We start from the raw sequence: 20457 nt of genomic DNA, 5'->3' as shown, positions 1-20457 counted from the left end.
ATGTTTCTTGACTGTTTTATGTATGATATTAGAAAATCAGTTAATCTTGGGGGGGGAAGCAGAGGTCAAATATAAATATATAGTGAAACTAAAAAATGTTAGGCTGTAGAACATCCACAGCTTGAAAAGCATTATCTGTTGTCCACTTGTTCCTTTCTTACAAATTTGAAGTTAATTAAGGTACAGTATAGCTACCACTTCATCTGCAGAGTTTCTTCCCCTAAGAATTACTTGTAGTATTGTATTTTCTGTATGCAAAGTAGGCTGCCATCGTTAAGATAATTGTCATTTCACATCATGTACCATTACTGTACAAATGTATAGTATATGTCTTGGATTTTTTTTTTTTGCTTTCAGGGTTGTTAAAAAGTTTCATTTTTATGTCGTAAATATGTAGGTGCATAGATGAGTAAAATAGCATGCAAGTATCCTCGTAAAAACAAATCATTTATGTCAGATCAGTCAGCACCACTGCTTTCAGTTAGAACCACTCAAGGTATTTTTCTTTCACACTGCATTGAGAAACATCATCCTGACTCTTGTATCCATGGAAGGAATGAAGGAATCCGTCATCATACATACCTCATGCACACTTCGTGTTTACTAGGCATCATATACACCATGACGTGTGTTTTGAACCTACCAAGCACGTTTTATTTTTAGAAGAGTTGGGTCAGCTTATGCTGTTACTTGCTCTAACCAGTGCATTCTACTCAGAAGTAACTGTTGTTCTGTACATTGAAATCATGCTGTGAATTTGGTTTTAATTGAATCCATGTTTTACAAAGTTCTTCTCCATGCAAAGTATCCCTGAGATGACTGAAATGGAGAGAAAAAGGAGAAAACTTCTGTCTCGTTTGCTTTATCTATTTGATGAAAGTTACAAACACTTTTGTTTTTGTATACATTGAGCACTGCTTACTCTAAATGTGTATGTTGTGTGGGGAAACCTTTAAAAAGCAGTCATTGAAGCAAACAAACTTGAATTGTGGTTTGAATAAGCTTAGCATCTAAAAATGACATTTGGAAAACTAGATTGTAGATCGCTGTGTCCATGAATAATGAAATGTGCATGCGGTGGACGCTTTGGGGTATTTTATATCTTTGTGACCTGTTTTCTCTCCTTCCCTGTTTTCCTTTTGGTATATCTCATTCTGTATGAGTATAACTTACCCCTACAGTGAACATAACAAAAGGATGCAGAGGGGGATTCACGAACTGTATTTGTTCATTTACGCCATGATGGCTGTGTTGGTATAATTGCCCTTGTTGCCCCTGTCCTTTGTAGATGAAAGTATATTTTATCTCTTCAGTTTATATCAGTGTGAAGGTGATGACAAAGTAAATTGTGCTGATACTAAACCTGGCAGGAGGAACACACTGAATATACATTAATATCCATTATTCCAGCAGTGTCGTAGGAGAGAGAAGGGAAGAGAAGAGGGAGGAAGAATATGTGGTGTTTTTAATAGTGTCTCAGTTTTGCATTAGTATGCTAGATGAATGCTGAACTATTCTGAAAAATCTTATTAACAGCTCTTTCAGAGCCAGTGTAGTAGAATTAATTGCCTTTTTCTTCGGTCAGAATGCCATTTCTGAGAAATTAACTTTTTTAGCACTGTTAGGTAACTATGTACTGGAGTATGTTGTCTCTGCCTCCTCCCCAGGTTGAAGTCTGTTTTAATACTAGTTCAGCTTTGAATTTGATTGCATCAATGTTAAGCGACCTTAGGAAATCTCATGTTGCTGGAGCATATATATAACCTTTTCCAGTGTTCAAAAATCACCAAAACCCTTCTAACTGCTATGTGCTGTGCTATCGGTCACCATGTTCTTGACTCCTGATCATGGAAGTTTCTAAAACTGTACCAAGCTTAAATTGATGCTTGCAAATGGCCAGTTAAATTCAAGACCATCTCTTGCAGTCATAGCTGTCTGGTTTGCAACAAAGGAGCCAGTCAGCGGTGGTGATGAAATTTATCACCAGGTTTTAAATGAACTTCCATGGATCCTGTAACCAAGCCATTTTCAGATGCCAGTTTTGCCTTTTCCAACCTCTACATAAACTGTACTGCTCAAGAAAGGTCAAACAGGAAAATAACTTACTGAAACCCATCTGCTCTTTTGCTTGTGTATTTATTTTCTAATTCTTGTGCTCTACAGTTCATCTTGCAGTGGACTTCCAGAGAATTAAACAGCCTTACCTTGCTCACTGTTTTGGACAAAAACAGAAACTTTATTTTCTGTTAATTTATTTGTCAAGGAAGCAACTCCTTTATTCACCTGTCATCTCAATCAATACATTGAGCTTCCAGATCTGAGTCAAAATTCTCAACAGAAATGTAAACTGAATTGCTGGTATCCATCAATTTCAACATCTCAAAATGTTTACTGGGGGGCAAATTCAACCTAGAGTTCTATCTGATTCAAGATTAAACAGCTATGTTATGTCAGAGAGCTAGCCTTGAGCGCACAAAACTTGGTATGGAAGTATGGAGTGAGCCCTGAGTCATGACAACACCATCCCACTGCTACATGTTGGCTTGCCCTACAATGACACTTGGCCAGGCTTCTAGCAATTCGAACCATTTCTGTTGCTGTTTTTCTGGTTTGGGGGGCAGTCACCTCCATCCGTTTGTAGCCATGATTGCTGATCAGGCTCTGCCTGAGCCACTGCCATCCACGCTTGTTGCCAAATACTCGCCAGATGGTTATTTCCTTTGTGTTTGTGCGCAAGCAGCTGTGTCAAGGAAATGATAAATCGGAGTACAGTTATTAAACCACAGCCGGGGTTGAAGCCAGAACAAAGCCCCATGGAGCAGAGAGACATAGCGAACAAGGATGTCAAGTCAACTCAAGCCATGCTGCTGCAGTTACAGAGAGAGAGGTGTAGGACCTGCCCTCATTCTAAGGGAAAATGCCTGTACAGGGAGGGTATCTTGACACTCAAATTTAATCAACTACAGTTTTGACTATTTCTTGCTCGTGTTCTGTTCCCGTTCTGTTTGAATTACCTGAAATAATGGAGAACATAATAACGTCTATGGAAAACTGAAAATGACTTCTGTAGGTGGATACTCAAATGTCAAAGATATTTATTTCCTATATAGGGTAATAGTTACAGTATCCTCAGGAACTACTTAAGACAATACAGGTTTCACATGAAAAACTAGACAATCAGAGAGAAGTCCAAGAAAGAGGTTTTAGTTTTCCACTACATCGCCTTAACATTTAAAAGCTCTTTTATATAAGAGCATGAAAGAAGCAGAGTCCTCATAAATTAGTTACCTGTTACCAAAATATAAAACAATAGTGTTAACGTAGATAAAACAGCAAAAGTAGAAAGCAATTTTTCTTTCAGTTTACTTCATATTAAACTGCTGATATATGAAACATGGGTAATTAAATATCAAGAGCAGAATGCCGCAGGCAGATTTGCTTCTCCTTTTGAATTTGCTGATACAGTTCTAACAACATGGTTTACAATGTTCTTGCTTTCTGAAAACCTCCAGTGATTGGTATGTCATCATCATTCTTTATCCATTAGTAAATAAAATTCACTTGCTGTCCATCTGAGTGAGTATGCTGATGTGTGTCCTCTTTGTGAACTGTTTAAGCTTATAGATCCGTTTAGGATGTAGCATCTAGAAATCACTATCATCTACTAATTGGTGAGAAAAAAAGAGGAGTTCAAAGAGGGAATACTGGCATCATGCTAAGGCTCTGAATTCAAGTCGTCTTGTTACAGTGGCATCCAGATGCCAATTTGTAAAAGAAATACTGTTCTGCATTTTACTGTGTGTGTCTTTGGACCGTTTAAGAAAAGATATTCCTGTGGGTGTAATCATTACTGGTTCATTTTTTTTCCCTTCTCCCTGATTAGTTTGTGTCTGATGGCAATTACTGCCGTGAGCAGAGCTGAGCTATGTTGCACGTGACTTTTTATTGTGGTCGAAAGGAAGAAACGTCAGCTAATAATATGTTTTTCAACAGGATGGGAAAACGGCAGAGGATCTCGCCAGAGCAGAACGGCATGAACACATAGCCGGTCTGCTTGCAAGACTTAAAAAGGTTGGGAATGCATGAATTTTAACTGAGTTTTTCGTGTTTCTGAGATTGCAGGAAACGTTTGACCATGGGAAATCGTAAGATCATCCATCAAAGCCATTCTAAAAAACTGTTGTAAATATCCTTACTGAAATGGCATCCTTTTTGAAAAAATATATTTTTTAAATTTTAAATGATCCCCTCATTTAAAGCTACTATGTACGTGTTAGCAAAAATGGCTAAGATAGACTGCACCAGCATTCCATCTTATCCACTCTCTGACAATGCCCACCAAAGGTTCTAATGAGTTTAGAAGAAACTGAAAAGCATACTGTTAAAAATTAGCACATCCCAAAGGAGGATTTATATTTCCCCACCGTCACCATTTTAGTTAGATTTTGGTTATGAAATATGAAGAGTTTGTGCCCTTCTGGAACCTTTAATATCTCCTGGAATGGTAGCATAAGTTCTCACACTCTTTTTTTAAATTCTACAGTTTCTCAAAATCTCCTTACCACTAGAATGCAAAGCCGATCTGCACTTGTCATAAGGCAGTAAGTCTGACACATCTGATAGACATTGATTGTTCAAGATAAGCAGCATCATTTGTGCTGTGAAGGTGCAGAGACCATTTGCCTGGAGATTCCAGGCAACAGCCAGAGCTGCTAGAGTACTGTTTTAATTATGCTGGTGATTCTGTAGTAATCTGAAATAAAAGATCAGACTCATCCTTTTATATAATTCTGGAGTAAGAATATTTGTGTACTAGGCATTGTCAAGGTAGAATTAGAATCATATCCTGACAGTAAATCTATATTTGCTAGAATTGTAAAATATATCAGTGAAGATATCATAAAGTCAGGGTTCCTCTTCAGTGATAGCTATTGTATACTTTTGTCACAACAGGATCCATTTTATATAGTTGTCATCCCGTGTTATTCCCTTTCCCCGACCACCCCCCCCCCCCCCCCCCCCCCCCCAAAAAAAATCGGCTGGTTTTGCATGCAGGTGAAGAAAATTGAGTTTCAGATGTAGTAACTTTAACACTCTCCTTTATAGTGAAGTGTATTTAATTACTGAATGCTGACTATATCTGTGGGGAATAAGTATGATAATGATATACTTGATCAGAGTACACTTTACAAAACAGAATCTGATAAACTGAAATTAAGAAACTATAAACCACTGGAACTATTCTAGTATTACTCAAAATGGGCAATGTCATCTAATACAGAGTGTGCCTGACAACTTGTTTCATCTTCGGTGCCTGTGGAGGATTTTGTTCCTAATAGCACACATGTGAAGAACGTACTGTCATACTGAATTCTCTGTAAGAGCCACTATTAGCAGTCAGGGTGTGCAACATTCCCATTGTGATAAGCATATTTCATACATACCTGTTAGGGAGGAAGGAACTAAATATGCTACCATTTCTGTCAAATTTCTCAGTGGAGTTGCTGCATGCTCTTATTTTAGGGAGGCTGCTGTGGGTGCTCTTCTAATGACTCAGTGTACATGTGAAACACGGTACAAATGCAGAACAACAGAGCCTCTCTCTGAGCTCCAGATGGGGGAATGAAGGAAGAGAGTCTGAAGCTAGTTCTTTTGCTCCTCCACCTTTCTGCTGTCTCACAGTTACCTTAAAATAGGTCTTTCTAGGGTGAGAGGAGAGTGCTGTCCTCCACTGCTTCCTCTTGCTGAGTTGATTTCCAAGCTCAGTTCATGTGCTCAGTTGCAAGGTATCTATGTCTGATTGCTTCTTGCTGGGGGAAGAGAGCAAGACGTCTGACTTGTTAGTTCCAGTCTCTGCTACTCTTGCTGCAAGATGCAATACATACTGGTTATGGGTGAGCATAAAGTAGAAAGCTCTTCTGCAGGAGATGTGATTGGGTTTGAAGAAGGCCTGAGTATGAGGATGAGATTGCAGCCGTTGAGCATTAGCAAAAGCTAATCAATGCACACAGAGGGTAAACAATGAAAGGAAATCAAGTAGGGAAGCAGATCTGTTGAGGCCTAGAAGTAGAGGGAAAGAAGTCTAGAGGGTGTAAGCTTGCAGCAAGCTAGGAAAGTGGAAGGCTAATAGAATGTGAGAGCTCTTTCAAGGTAGAGAAGAATAAGTATATGGGAAAATGAGAGGTAAGAGTGATCTGGGTAAAGCAATATTTACCTTGCAAAAATTGGAAGTGAAAATATGTACGCTTGACAGGGAGAAAGGGAGGAGGAAAATTCTCCCAAATATGAGAAGTGTAGAAAAAGTTGACAGAAAGAAGGGGGGTGCATATCGAGTTTTCACATTGCTTAGGTGGTAGCTCTCACTGCAAAATTCTTCAATCCTGCACGTATATAAGGTTGGAGATACTAGTTATGCTACTGAGAATCATGAGTAAGGAGAAAGGGAGCTGAAAGAAACTAGTTTTTCCTCCTCTGTGTACTCCATTGGAGGTCAAAATGATCCTGTTCAGTGATGTTGACCATGAAACTGTGTGATTTTCATGAAGAGTCAAGGTGTTTCTTGAGAGCTACCATTCAGCTATGTTTTGGCTACCTATCCCTCTACCTCGTGCCACTTGCACGGTGGAGCAGATGGAGGAGCTGATCCAGATGTAACCTGGCAAGAAAGCATTACTTAAACCCTACATTTTGAGTTTGCTGGAAGGCAGAAGTTCCCTGCCACACGCTCAGATTTCTTCTTTATGTTGAATTTTAGGATACGCACAGGGTGCTTTTTATCCAGCAGCTGCGACACACTCAGAACCCACAGCCCCGGATCAAACTGAAGCTGTTTGGACACTCTGGATCTGGGAAAACGACCCTTGTGGAGTCTCTTAAGTGTGGCCTGATACGAAGCTTTTTCCGAAGACGTAGGCCTAAGCTGTCTTCCACAAGTGCAACCAGATTCCCCCCATCTCCCTTGTCTTCCAAACCTTCAGGTATGACTTGACATTGTACCATTTGAACAAGAAATGACTCTTCATCTGTAGAACTCCAAACGAACAGCTGTTGGCTGTGCTGTAAAAGACAGAATAGCCTATGTGTGTAAGAAATCAAAGCAAAGCAAAGAGGGAGTTGACTTCTCTGCATGCAGAGTCACACCTAAATTAAGAGCTTAGAGGAGCAGTGGGTGTGGAGAATGAAAAATAGTTCAGCTTCTGTTCACTGATGTGGTGCATAAGTGAGCTTAAGAGAGTGGAGGACAGGACTTCTGAAAACTGTTTCTTTTTACCAAAAAGTCCTAGAATGCAAATACCGGTGCCATAACCGGATGCTACCATCATGGTTTTGGAGTTATGATTTGTCAGCATTTTTGAATGCAAATTCTGTGCAGAATTAAAACAGCTGCTGCATCTTTAGATATTTTTATTTAAGTATAACTAAGGATTTGGAACTGTCTTTGATGCATTGGAATGCTTTTCTGTAAGGCACAGGAATTCATCTGACAAGTTAAAGGTGCCTAAAATTACCTCCAAACAAGAAGAAAATGGAGCTTTTCTAGACTGAAGTAAATGTATGCAAATGGTAAGGAACTACTCATGAAGCACCAGTTGGACTGTGTAATGTGGAAAGAGCTGCAGGATGAGTAATTAGATTTACACATCAATGTGTACCTGGTTTTGGACGATCCCACATTTATGGTGGGACATCAGGAAGAGTGAACTGTTTGTCTAGGTTCCTTTTCTAACACTGAGATTCTGTGCAATGTATGCAAGCTAAGCAGGCACTTCAAAGAGTTCAAGTTGCTGTTCAGAAATAATCTTATTACATAAGTTAATGTCAGATGGGGTCAGAGTTGCTTTTTTTAAAAAAAAAGCTTTGGATAATGCTTGCAGTTCAAGGTTTCATCATTATTTCTAAATAATTTTAGACTAGGGTTAGTAATGGATTTCATCTCCACATTCTCTCTAGTCAGCCGAGGAAGCTATAAGGTACTTAGTGTGACTTTAAAAAGATACCTGGCACAGAGGTTGTTATTACAGTTTGTTGTTCATTTATCACAAGGCATTCGCATCTGTGATGATAGAATACACAAATGGATTAAATAAATGAATCAGAAGTTCTTGGTTTATTTAACGTAATTTACTGTGTTGTGTAAAGGGAGGCTAATCACTTGAGGAATTGTCCGTTTCTGGAGGCACTGCAGGAAAGTCTTGACTGAAGACAGACTTCCTATGTCAATTGGTACCAAGACCAGAGGATAGGTCTAATGTTCTCATACCATCGTAAATTCAAAGACGACTGCCAGTCACGTTCTTTGGCAAACCACCATAGAAGTAATGGCGAATTTGAAGCAAAGCCTTGAGAATAGCTTATCTAGAAATAAATCTTTAAAGTTGTGCAGTGCTATGCAAATGAAGCTACTCTGACATTGTTTTGATGTTTGGATTTGGGGGTTTTGCTTGTTTCAGTTCATTATATATAATGTTAATAATGTTCTGGGTTGAGTGACATAATCTAATAGACAACTAAAACAGTACAATTTGGTGGATACTTGATAATGTGATTATGTTTTCAAAAGTTCTGTAAAAATAAGTACGTGAATTCACTGTATTTAAATCACATGAGCCTAAAGATTTAAATATTCTATTAAAAGATCAAACATGAAAGTATATTTGTACTGCTGGCAGGTAGTTTCTTTCTATATTAAAATCCGAATATTAGAATTCAGCATCTAATGGGGGGAAGAAATCTTTACTTTCGCCACTAGATGGTGCAAGTTAATTAAAAGCCCTTTCATTTCTCATTTATAGAATCTGTAGTGAGATGAACTGAGCAAATTGCCTACAAATAAAATAACTTCAGTTAAGGGCCTGCTTTTCTCACCCACCTCCTCAGAAATAGTTATTATGTGGTGATATTTTTATCCTTACTTAACAGATCCAATTATACAAATATGTAGCATTTCTATACCAATAAAAACAGCCCATGCTACGAAACTATAGCCCTTAGATATAAAAAGTAGTATATCTTTGCAATATGGAAGAGCTTTAACTATTGAAGTCTTTCATTTCCAAATTGTTATTTTTTTCTATGCTTCCCACCCAATAGTATATCTGTTAAGGTGCAGTAAGTGCTGTATGGGATCATTCTAATATTTTTCTTTTCAGCATTCAGAATAAGGATGTATTTGTGTGTACTCACACCTTGGTAGTCATCTCCTTTTGTTTGAAGAACAGTTTGGCTTTATTACTTAGGTTTTATGCCTAGCATACTTATTGTGAACTGATCTGATTGTAGTTTTCCCACAATTTGTAATCTCATTTTCCTTTCCCTGACCCAGTTTCTGTAAGTATTACGAATCTTTATCCCGGCTGCGAGAACGTCAGTGTGAGAAGCCGTAGTATGATGTTTGAGCCAGGCCTGACCAAAGGGGTATTAGAAGCCTTTGTTTCACCTGCTCATCACTCTCCCTTCTCTGCTGATGACCAGTCCACCAAGGCCATTGATGTGCAGAATGCCTACTTGAATGGTAAGCGGAGAGCTGGGCTCGCATGCCTTAGTTCTGTGGGGAAAGCAATGCCATGGTGTGTGGTTTTAGAAACAAAATCAAAAATGCCTGACTTGGTAAGGTACTGACTGTGGTTAAGAATTCAACACTGGTAGGGTTTGGTTTGTTTAAGCAGAAGGTAAATTTGCATGAAGTTTTCTGCTTGTAATACACATGGTAATGACCATTTGTGGCAGATATTTCTAGCACTACCTAGAAGTGCTTTTGAGATTAATAAGTGGGGCAGAAGAAACGGGTTTGGCATAATAGGAGTGGATTCCAGGTTAAAGGCCCCTTCACCTACACTGCATGTAGATTGGGGATTTTGGCAGATATAATCCAGCCAAAGTGTCCTCACCTTGCATGTGGTACCCAGGTGTATGAAGGGCTTACCATTATCACCCCACAAGGGGTCTGGAGCAGATTTGGTGAGCACCGGAGTGGAGCTTCTAGTTTCATTAGTTTGGAAAGCAAGCCAACTGCTCCACAGCTGGAACCAGTTCACAGTAAGAGGGGTCAGTCAGAGAAGTTATTTGAAAACCTCTCTACTGTTCCAAAGCAAAATGCTAATGTAGAGCTTTCTCTTTATCCAGTAGCTTTCTTTTTTCATAAGTACACATAGATGCTAGTAATGCTTTTGAGCGTGAAAACTATGCAACAGGTACATACCACCACCCCTGCTAGTCATCAGAGAGGTGGTAAGATCTCTCCTTAAAGATCTCTCCTCGGCATTTGCGGTCTTGAGGCTGAGCTCAGATTAATCAAGCTTTTATTTTGGAGAGAGAAACCTACTTACAAATTCATTATATGCACACTAACACATACCGACAAAACATTCATCCTAGATGTGGAAGAGTCTGGCATGTAGCTACAGCTTGTTCTTTATCTGGGTTAATTTCTCCTTTCGATATAATTTGAAACCAGGTCAAATTCTGCAGTGAAATAGAGTTGTGCAACAGGCTGTCAGAAGAATTTTATGTCTGTGTACTATCTTGATATAGAAAGAAGGTGTGCACATGGATGAGCTCTCGATAGCTGAACTCATAACAGCAGATTTGAGGTTTCTGGATTTTTTTCTCCTAGAAATCCAAGTGCATCTGAATCAGCATTTATTTAAATAGATGGAGTACAAGTGTACCTTATCAGGTATTGAGTCTGAGAAGTGCAATACAGTGCAGCATGCTAATGCTGTTCTTACCTGAAGTAAAGGAGATGACAGAAAGAATCATTGTGCTCTTGGGATCCTTAACATGGTGGTTCTCCAGCCCTAACTTATTCATGTGATTTGAGTAATACAATTCCATAAAGCAGAGTGGGTTCTTTGAGAATCCTTGAGTGGTTTTTAATACCAGCAGTGAGACTTTAGAAAGAAAAAATCATAAAAATGTTGAGCTTTGGGGGAATGCAAAGGAAGAACAGGAGCAGTTATTTGCTCCTGTGCAGGGCAAAAGCCAATTTAATGTGTAAGGCTGCATGACTTGAATACACAGGTGCATCCATGTGGCATCCAGCTGAATGTTCTAGAGAAGTGAATGTGAAAGAGGAACAGATCGTAAGGACCCAACTTCTCAGTCTCTGAGACTATCTGAAACCTGTTCCGTTTGTTCATGATTGCGTTTGCAGTTTTGCTTTCTCACCTGCATAGTTTATCTTTGAGAAAGTTTAAATGAAATGAACTGTTCCGTGTGTCTTTCCATGGCTGAGCAAGGTTTCATGCATACTGACAGTGTGATCTGTTTGTCTGTTTTTCAGGAGTTGGTGACTTTAGCATCTGGGAATTCTCTGGGAATCCTGTGTATTTCTGCTGTTACGATTATTTTGCAGCGAATGATCCCACCACGATTCACATAGTGCTTTTTAGTCTTGAGGAGCCTTATGAAATCCAGTTAAACCAAGTGACCTTTTGGCTCAGTTTCCTGAAATCATTAGTCCCAGTTGAGGAGCCAATAGGTATGCTCTTCTGCCTATTAATGAAATATTAGGGGAAAATAAGATTGTGTTTCTTTGCAACTTCTAAATCCTCTTTGCTGAGTGCTGTTGTACATCTTTATCCGCTTTTATTTAAAAAACTTTAAACAGTTTCTCAGCAATAGAGGATTTTATTTGTGGAACAAGCCTGAAGAGTTTCATGCACCAGTTACTCCAACTGAAATGGGTCATGAGATACACTGGAGGCTTTTGTGGCAAATGAAGTTTTATGTCAGAAAAGCTGTGTGAAAAAGTGTTTCAGAGTGTTGGTACCATTTAAGACCAGTTCTAGACACACTAATTAAAACTCACTTAAGTTAAAAAACCTAATCCTAAATTAAATCTAAACCCCAATTAGCTCTTTGCAGCGTAAGTTGGTTTTGCCAATGAGAACAGGACAGAATGAGATTGTAGAGTAACATCACACTCTCAGTACATGCCACTCCAACCTGTTTAACTAGAGTTGTATTTGGGATACAAATATGTTAACCTTTGGCACATCAGGGTGTACAGAAACCAGTATTGCTAGTAAATTTCATTTCATATTTTTTAAGACTTTGCACAGATTTTAAATGAAATGACTAGTTATTCAAACTTTCTAACAAGTTGAAAGTTACTTGACAGACAAACAAATTAACTCACTTGTTTGTTTTTTTCTTAAACCCTCTGTAGGTATACATACATATAGCTTGATAGTGTTTGTAGCAGAGTGTTGGTCTGGAGACTGACAGTTTTATGGAAGAACCATTCTCTGACATGTGTCTTGGTTCTATGAACCAAAATGTTATCCCAAGCAGTGGATCTAACTCAACACTGATAGACATTTATAACATTGCTAGGGACTCATTAGAAAAGTATATCTAATGCTTACATAATGCAGAATATTTCCCCTCTTTTTGTTTTCTACTCAATTCTGTACGCATGATCTCAGGCTGACAAGTGACAATGATGAGCCAAATGGCAGACCTTCAGTTTTTAGCTTGGACATATGTATGTCCTTTCATCTTCCATCTTAGGTTAAGTCATGAGGTTACAAATATAACCATTGAGATCTAACTGACTTGCAATTACTTCTGGAACTAAAAGCTCAGAAATGTGCAAAAAATCATTAAAGCTGAAAATGCAGTTAACTTGCAATTGTTGAAAGCTTTCCTTGTCATCTTACTCAAGCAAGGAAACTTAGTTCTTGATTTAACTAAGTTAGTAGCACAATTTAGGTACTTTGCCTAAATCAGCGTTTATACTGCTCAGCTCAATTTGGATACTCATGTGTAACTTATTGTTACAACTTTTAAATAATATGTATTAATTGACATTTGCAGAATATTTAAACTTTAGGAATTACTTTCCAGTTATATTGTCTATTGTTACATTGTCAGCTGAAAAACAAAAAGATCTACAACTAGAGCATAGTGATTGTGGAGTGCTACACAGTGAGGGGAAATGTGGCCCTTTTTTGAATGAATCAAAATTCTGTAGCTTAGTCAATGAAAACTGAGGTAAGCATATTTCTCCAATATGAAGTTTTTGTCAGACAAAAACAGCAGAATTGGATGTACTTTGTTTTTTTTAAATAATTGCCTAGTGGTGTCTCCTCTTTTCTGGAAGATCAGTTTGAGAAAAAGATAGAAAATGTGTGTTCCATACTGTCACCTCATTCATGCCATTTGTATCTTTCTTTCTTTCTTTTTCATTCTTTTTCATGGTATCTGCCAGGCTTTCCTACTTAACTCTCACCTAAGTGAGAGGTCACTGTTTGTGTAAGTACTGTAAAATAGCATTCATACCAGCATATGAATGTTGTGGACATTGTGTTCTACTTAAAATTCTCTAAGCTGTACATGTAGCATTAAGGACCATCCAAAGATTATGAGAAACCTTTTAAAGAAGCTTTTATTTTTTTTATTTTCCCTCACGTTGGTATAGATTGTAGTTAATAGATGTCTAATTAGCATTATTAATACATGTTTTTGTTAAAACAATAAGGGCATAAAATATTTATGATACTAAGATTCTAGCTATTTAAATTATACATTATGTAGATAATTCTATAAGTAGATAATAGTCATAACACCAGTGGTTCGGTTGTGTAGAAATAGATGTTGTTGTGCTTAAAGTTGGTAAATCCACTGCAGAATATCCACTGGTATCAAGAATACAATAGTATTGCTACTCAACTGGCTCCGTAAGGCAGCCATCTTCCTGGGCATGTCTCATAGTGAGGAAATAATCTTGTTCCCCTTCTAGCATTTGCTGGAAAGCTGAAAACTCTACTACGTGTTGTTTTGGTCGCCACGCATGCTGACATAGTGAATCTTCCTCGGCCTGTTGGAGGGGAGTTTTGGTATGACAAGGACATGTCGTTGCTGAAAGAAATCAGGAACAGGTAAGAGGGGATTACATGTAGCGCACGTGTTAGTTTCAAAGAAAAATACTAAAATGCATAATATGTAAAAGGTTTTTTGTTTGGCTGAAGTTATGTGGTATTTACATGAAAGAAAGTGCAATATTTTGAAGATTGTCTTTACTGAAAATATTCAGGAAGCTTATTCCATGGAAAAAAAATGAAACATTTGTCAATACTACAATGAGCGAGCTGCCTTAAGTGAGTGAGTGGTGCATAAAATGAGTGAGGCTCAAAAGTGTCAGCCTGTAAATACTGAAATAGATCTAAAGGCCATTGTCAACCATCTGACAGACATCCTGGTGTGTAGGTTTTGCACCAGTCTCAGAAAAGTGGACAATTCTGAGCTGCAACCTCCAGGTGCAGTAAAGGAAGCTGTGGAGGACAGCCACCATTTTCTCTGAATTGATTTAGGATGGGCAGGAGAAAAATTAAACCACACCTGGAGGTACTGTCTATGTATGTTTTCTGAAGAGCTGGATCTTGTGGAGTTACATACATGAAAAAGTCAGCCTAGAAGTTGAGAAAACCATTAACCTTCCTGAGCAAGTATTTGGAGAGTATGCTAATCATGCTAATTTTCACAGACTAATGGTATTGTGTAAGGTAACAATTTATATTCACAGTGAGCACAGTTATCCATGTAAGTATGTGATTTGGGGAACCACCCAGACCTGTGAGTCTGTACTATACAAGAAACAGGTGTAGGAAATCCAGCACAATAGTGGCAGAGCAATGTCTCAATCTGTTGAAATAAACCAACAGAAAATATCTGGGTGTAATCTTGCATTTCTGCTATCCCTTCTATAGTAAAATGTTTTTGCAATTACAAGTCCTAGGGTGCAATTGTAATTTCCTTCGGAGTTTTCAGCTTTCTTCCTTAGGAAAGATAATAATTTTCTGTTAATATATCTGTTTACATTCAAGAAAATTAGGGAGCAACTCTACTGTCTTTGCTTATAAAATATTTTAGGATTATCAGTACTCATTATTCTTTGAAGAAAATTAAGTGCTGTGCAATTTAAGATTGAAGCGCTGCTGGATTAGGAAAACTGGATTTGGAACTGAATAGACAATTGGTGGCTCTCTTTTTCTTTTAGATTTGGAAATGATCTTCACATTTCAGACAAGTTATTTGTGTTGGATGCTGGAGCATCTGGATCTAAAGATATGAAGCTTCTCCGAAATCACTTACAAGAAATTAGAAGTCAGATAATATCTGTAAGTAATGTCTAATGGTCTTAGATTGTGTCAGCTAAGATGTGAAAATCTTGGGAAACAAATAATTTACTGTAAACTTAGTACTTAATTTCAGAACTTAAGGAACAACAGACTGATGACATCAAGGATTCTGTCAGCATTTTCAAAATCGGCGGTATTTTGTATGGGTCGCCAAAATGGCCTCTCTTGAAACAATTGAGATTACCAGTTTAAAGTTAAATTTTTGTAGTTCGAGTTGACAGTGATTGGATTCTAGTGCTGACTTTTTTTTATTGTTTTGTATGTCAGAGTAGCATTACAGAGAAGCAGAATATATTTGATGGAAATACATTTTTCATTAAAATACACTGGAGTAGAACGCTTTCCTCAGTTGTTAGAAAGGTAATTCTCAACATAGATGGGTGAAGTGGATATATGTGTGTATATATGTATTTGTGTATATATGTATTTATGTATATATATGTTTAATCTTCTTGCTAGGGTCTTTTACTGAAAAATATGTGCTTGGATTTTTATGTGTATATATAACTTTATGAAACTAAGGGTAAAATAGCTATGGTTTCTTGTAATCACCATGAATCTATATAGCCTTCAATACTGAGGGTGACCAAGTCAAATTATTACGTAGCCTTTAGCATTTAAATGCTTCATTCTAAAGTCACTCTTAATTGTGTAATGCCAACAAGACATTTTCTAGCTGCTTCTGATAGGTATTAAAAAAAAAAGTGAAGCAAAAGTTACTGTATTCCTGAGTTCACTCTGTAGATTGAGTGTTTTTTTAATGTAAAATCTGGATTATTTTATGTTCCCAATGATCTGTTAGTTTTTAATAAGCTTTTCTTCTTTGACAAAACTTTTTTGTAGCAGTTTCCACTAGATGAAATTTGGGGAGCTTTGCATATGAATTGGGTGCTGTGGCTTGAGATTGCAGGGATGAAAGCATTGGTAATGTCCAAAACAGTCAATAGATATATGTGTCAGCTGTACTTCCAATCTAGTACCGATACTCTGCTATCTCACCTGTTGAATAAATTGGTCTGGAACAAATAGTGGTGAGTACAGATTTTAAATAAATGCCCATCTGTTTCTGGAATTTTACTTTATTAAGACAGGGAAGATCTTCTCACAAGTACATACCAGATGGAAGAGTAAGGATCCATCACTAGGGGACTCCTTAGACATGCATATGTGTCATTTATGTTTTAGAACACATACATAGCCTTTATTTAGAAAAAAAAAAAAGACTGTTCTCAACAGAGTAGTTACAAGTGGGTGTTTTCTCTGCTTTTCATAAGACTTGCCCACCTATGACACACCTGTGTGAAAAAATAATCTCTACACTGCCTTCATGGAGAAAAATGAACGGACCCAACCAGCTGATGTCCTTGCAGCAGTTTGTATACGACATACAGGAACAGCTTAATCCCCTAGCAAGTGAAGATGACCTACGGCAGATTGCACAGCAGTTGCATAGTATAGGAGAAGTAAGTGGGTTTTTTTTTTTTGGTATAAATTGTGTATCCATACTATCAAGGTACTGCTCTGGTAGAATATTACTTAATGGGATTTAAGCAAATGTCTGTAGTAACTTTTTTCTACTCTTCCTTTTAAGACATTGTAAGAAGTAGAGACTGGTTACTAATGCTTTTTGTTATCATTATTGTCTTGTGGCACTTGTTCTGTTCAACAGTATTTCTTTGAGACAGGAAGAGCTGCATTTCATTGTTGTAGTTACATAAACATAGAATCCTTAGAAAGGATAAGGTCTACTATCATCTTAAAATGAGGTAGTGCTTAACATGTTCACTGCAGATGAGAAATTTGTGTGTGTCCATTAGAAATTGAATCACAGGAAAACACTGTTGCATAAATAGCTTGCAGAGCATGGCTAGGCTTTACTGTTGTTGGGTTCTTATGGCTTTTTTTATTAGTGGAAGTCAAGAACAAGATCCATTCTTTGTTTGGAATACTTGCAAAAAATTCAAATGTTGGTTGTTTTTCTTCTGTCAGCAGTGTTAGTTAAAAGTTATGAAAGCCAATATGTGGGGTGGTATCGTCTTGTACTTCATAAGATATAAACAACAGCTTTCCTATTTATAAACAGATTAACATCATGCAGAGTGAAACAGTCCAAGATGTTGTGCTTCTGGATCCTCGCTGGCTCTGTTCAAACGTCCTTGGAAAAATCCTGTCAGTGGAGAACCCAAAAGCTCTCCATCACTATAGAGGTCGATATACTATAGAGGACATCCAGCGTCTGGTAACAGACAGTGATGTGGAAGAACTGATACAAATTTTGGATGCCATGGATATTTGTGCAAGGGACATTAGCAATGGAGCAATGGTTGATATTCCTGCTCTCATCAAGACTGACAATCTCCACAGGTCTTGGACGGATGAGGAGGATGAAGTACTGATTTATGGTGGTGTCAGAATCGTTCCTGTGGAACATCTTACCCCATTTCCTTGTGGAATTTTTCATAAAGTTCAGGTGAATCTCTGCAGGTGGATTCATCAACAAAGCACAGAGGGAGATGCCGATATACGTCTGTGGGTAAATGGATCAAAGATTATGAATCGTGGAGCTGAGCTTTTAGTGCTGCTAGTCAACCATGGTCAGGGTATAGAGGTTCAAGTTAGAGGACTGGAAACAGAGAAGATCAAGTGCTGTTTACTTCTGGATTCCGTATGCAGCACCATTGATAACTTAATGGCCACAACCTTACCAGGCCTTCTGACTGTAAAATACTACCTTAGTCCTCAGCAGCTGAGGGAACATCATGAGCCAGTAATGGTCTACCAGCCTAGAGACTTCTTCCGTGCACAGAGTCAAAAGGAGACATCGCTCACTAACACCATGGGGGGATATAAGGAGAGCTTTAGTAGTATACTATGTTTTGGATGTCTTGATGTCTACTCCCAGGGAAGCCTAGGAATGGACATTCATGTTTCAGATCTGAATCTACTTACCAGGAGAAAACTAAGTCGACTTTTGGATCCACCTGATCCCATGGGCAAAGATTGGTGCCTTCTGGCCATGAACCTGGGCCTCCCTGATCTTGTTGCAAAATACAATACAAATAATGGAACACAAAATGACTTCCTGTCAAGCCCAGTCCATGCCCTGCTGCAAGAGTGGAGTAATGCTCCTGAGAGCACTGTAGGTATCCTGATGTCTAAGCTGAGGGAATTAGGGCGCAGGGATGCAGCAGATTTTTTACTGAAGGCATCTTCTGTATTCAAAATAAATTTAGATGCTAATGGTCAAGAGGCTTATGCTTCAAGTTGCAACAGTGGCACGTCTTACAATTCAATTAGCTCTGTGGTGTCACGGTAAGAACAAGTGTTTTGCATAGACATCTTTTCAAACTCCAGGAAGGATAAAAGTACAAGAGCTTCTGTATACTGTCAGTTAGGAGGTTTTACATCAAAGGGTCTTTATCCTTCTTCAGCACCACCTTTTTGTGCTTAAACTTTCTACTTCTAACTGTGAATTGTTGCTTTTTATTTGATCTGTTAAAAAGGCTGGTGTACTTCTGGTGTTGTAAGATTATTACAGATACATAATGTGCTGCTTAATACTGCCATTTTAACTGGAAAGTCTTTCAACTTTTTAGTGCTGCAACTGTTTTATAAAATACTTCTATTCTCCCTTTAAAAGGAAAGGGGAGAGGAATAGCACATACGACCAGAAATGTGTATTTCTTACACCCATGTTTTTCTTTTCATGTTGTCCTCTGCTTAACACTTTTTAATATTTGTAAGGAGAGAAGTCCACCTACACTCCTGATCTTTCTGCCTGAATATAACACCACATTGTTTTTAGCTGAAAAAGTGAGTGCCTTTTGCAGAAGGGAGGGTGCCGTTGATTTGAATGACCCTGCTGGAGTTACAAGAACATGCTACCTCTGTTTCACTTAAATTGTCTGCATGCTTATCATTGCAAGTGGTGCTTGCCTTTTAATTTTTCCTGCATTTCTAAGACATCAGTGATGACTCATGCAGAGCTTTCTTGTGCCAATCCTGTGGGTACAGATGTGTGATACCTAATCAACTTCAATTACAGTCAGACCATAATGTGAAGACCTCTTAAACTTGCCAATTTTCATGCTTCGTTATTTCCATGCACCTCAGGTAAAACTTCATATCATTATAGAGTTCAAAAAGGACATACACGAGTTAGATGCCGCAGAATAATATTGTATAGCTGTCGGTTGTAATTTGTGTATAACAAAGGGTTTTCTACTGTTAGATCCTAAGTTACTTACTTCCTGTACTTGAAAACTTTAATGGGGATAAAAACAAAAAGGATGCAAGTTTCCCGCAGTGAGAACTTTAAAATTGATATGAGGGGATATGATACATTCTCTGTTCTAAAAAGCATGTAATTTTAATGGTGCAATGTGTGTTTGTGTATATATATTGTATGTACATATATTAATACTATTTTTTCCTTAAACTTACGATGTAGTAAAATTTTAAAGGATTTTTCTACCAATAAACTGTTGCTTGTTGCATCTCTTTCGTTTGTGTTCTTTACCTGAAAGGAACCAAAAATTCTCTCTTCTTTACAATCGCAGTCCCGCAGAGGCATTGCCTGGCTTCTGAAGTTCTGGGTACCACCTGGTTTGCTTCAGGGCTTTTCTCAATGTTCAGTGAGAGTATTTATTTATATTTTATTAGGTGGCCCCTCTGCTGTGAGCAGGTTTACGTTCATTTGACAAACAGCAAGCCAAAATGGTTTGCTACATAGCTTTTTCCTTTGTGTTTTTCGACAAAGAAAACCAAAACAGCAGAAGTGAGTCGGTCGTTGGGAATCCTCCAGGTGACATTGCTTTGTAAGCGGGGCTCTCACTGCGTTAGAGCCAATGCAGTGGTAGTGATCTGCTCATCACACCAGGGTCTGTGCTGCTGCTACCCACTTAAACTCTCAGCTTCACTCACTGATAGCTGCACGGCCTCTGGGCTGCACTCTGTGCAGGCAGCTCGGTGCAATGCCTTCTCCCTGCGTGTGCTGCAGAGCCACACAGAGTTAGACCGACTCTTCTTAAAGTGCTAGTTGCTGTTTCCCACCACCTTTCTATGTGTATTTTACCTTCCCTTTATCAAATCCTTCCCCTGGCATCACTGGTTTCCTTTGAATATTTATTAAATGTCTGGTCCACAAGAAGAGGTATGGATAATGAGCAGTCCTACCCTAAGGTCTCTGCTCTGGTATTTTCCTACATCTGACAAAGTGAGTCCAGCGTCTCCCACCACCGCTGGAGGTTGCTCACCGAAGAGGCTTGCTTTCTGCAGCCCACCTGAGGGAACATTTGCCTGTGTCACTGGCTGC

General features: G+C 38.3%; 1 protein-coding gene across 3 annotated transcripts in view; it reads left to right on the top strand.

Annotated features, from left to right (window-relative positions):
- Nucleotides 1-19639, top strand: part of DAPK1 (death associated protein kinase 1) — an 89656-nt gene extending 70017 nt beyond the window's left edge. For all 3 annotated transcript variants that reach the window (XM_048080501.2, XM_048080499.2, XM_048080500.2), the window contains 8 exons: nt 3994-4071; nt 6755-6977; nt 9323-9511; nt 11282-11479; nt 13745-13883; nt 15002-15122; nt 16418-16606; nt 17227-19639. In XM_048080501.2, the coding sequence (XP_047936458.1) occupies nt 3994-4071; nt 6755-6977; nt 9323-9511; nt 11282-11479; nt 13745-13883; nt 15002-15122; nt 16418-16606; nt 17227-18459 (2370 nt within the window). In that variant the 3' untranslated portion in view covers nt 18460-19639. The remainder of the gene's footprint in view (nt 1-3993; nt 4072-6754; nt 6978-9322; nt 9512-11281; nt 11480-13744; nt 13884-15001; nt 15123-16417; nt 16607-17226) is intronic.
- The last annotated feature ends 818 nt before the right edge of the window (nt 19640-20457 follow it).

The sequence above is a fragment of the Anser cygnoides genome, chromosome Z (genome assembly GCF_040182565.1).
Source record: "Anser cygnoides isolate HZ-2024a breed goose chromosome Z, Taihu_goose_T2T_genome, whole genome shotgun sequence".
In the NCBI taxonomy this organism is placed as follows: Eukaryota; Metazoa; Chordata; class Aves; order Anseriformes; family Anatidae; genus Anser; species Anser cygnoides.
This window is presented reverse-complemented; position numbering and strand designations above follow the sequence as displayed.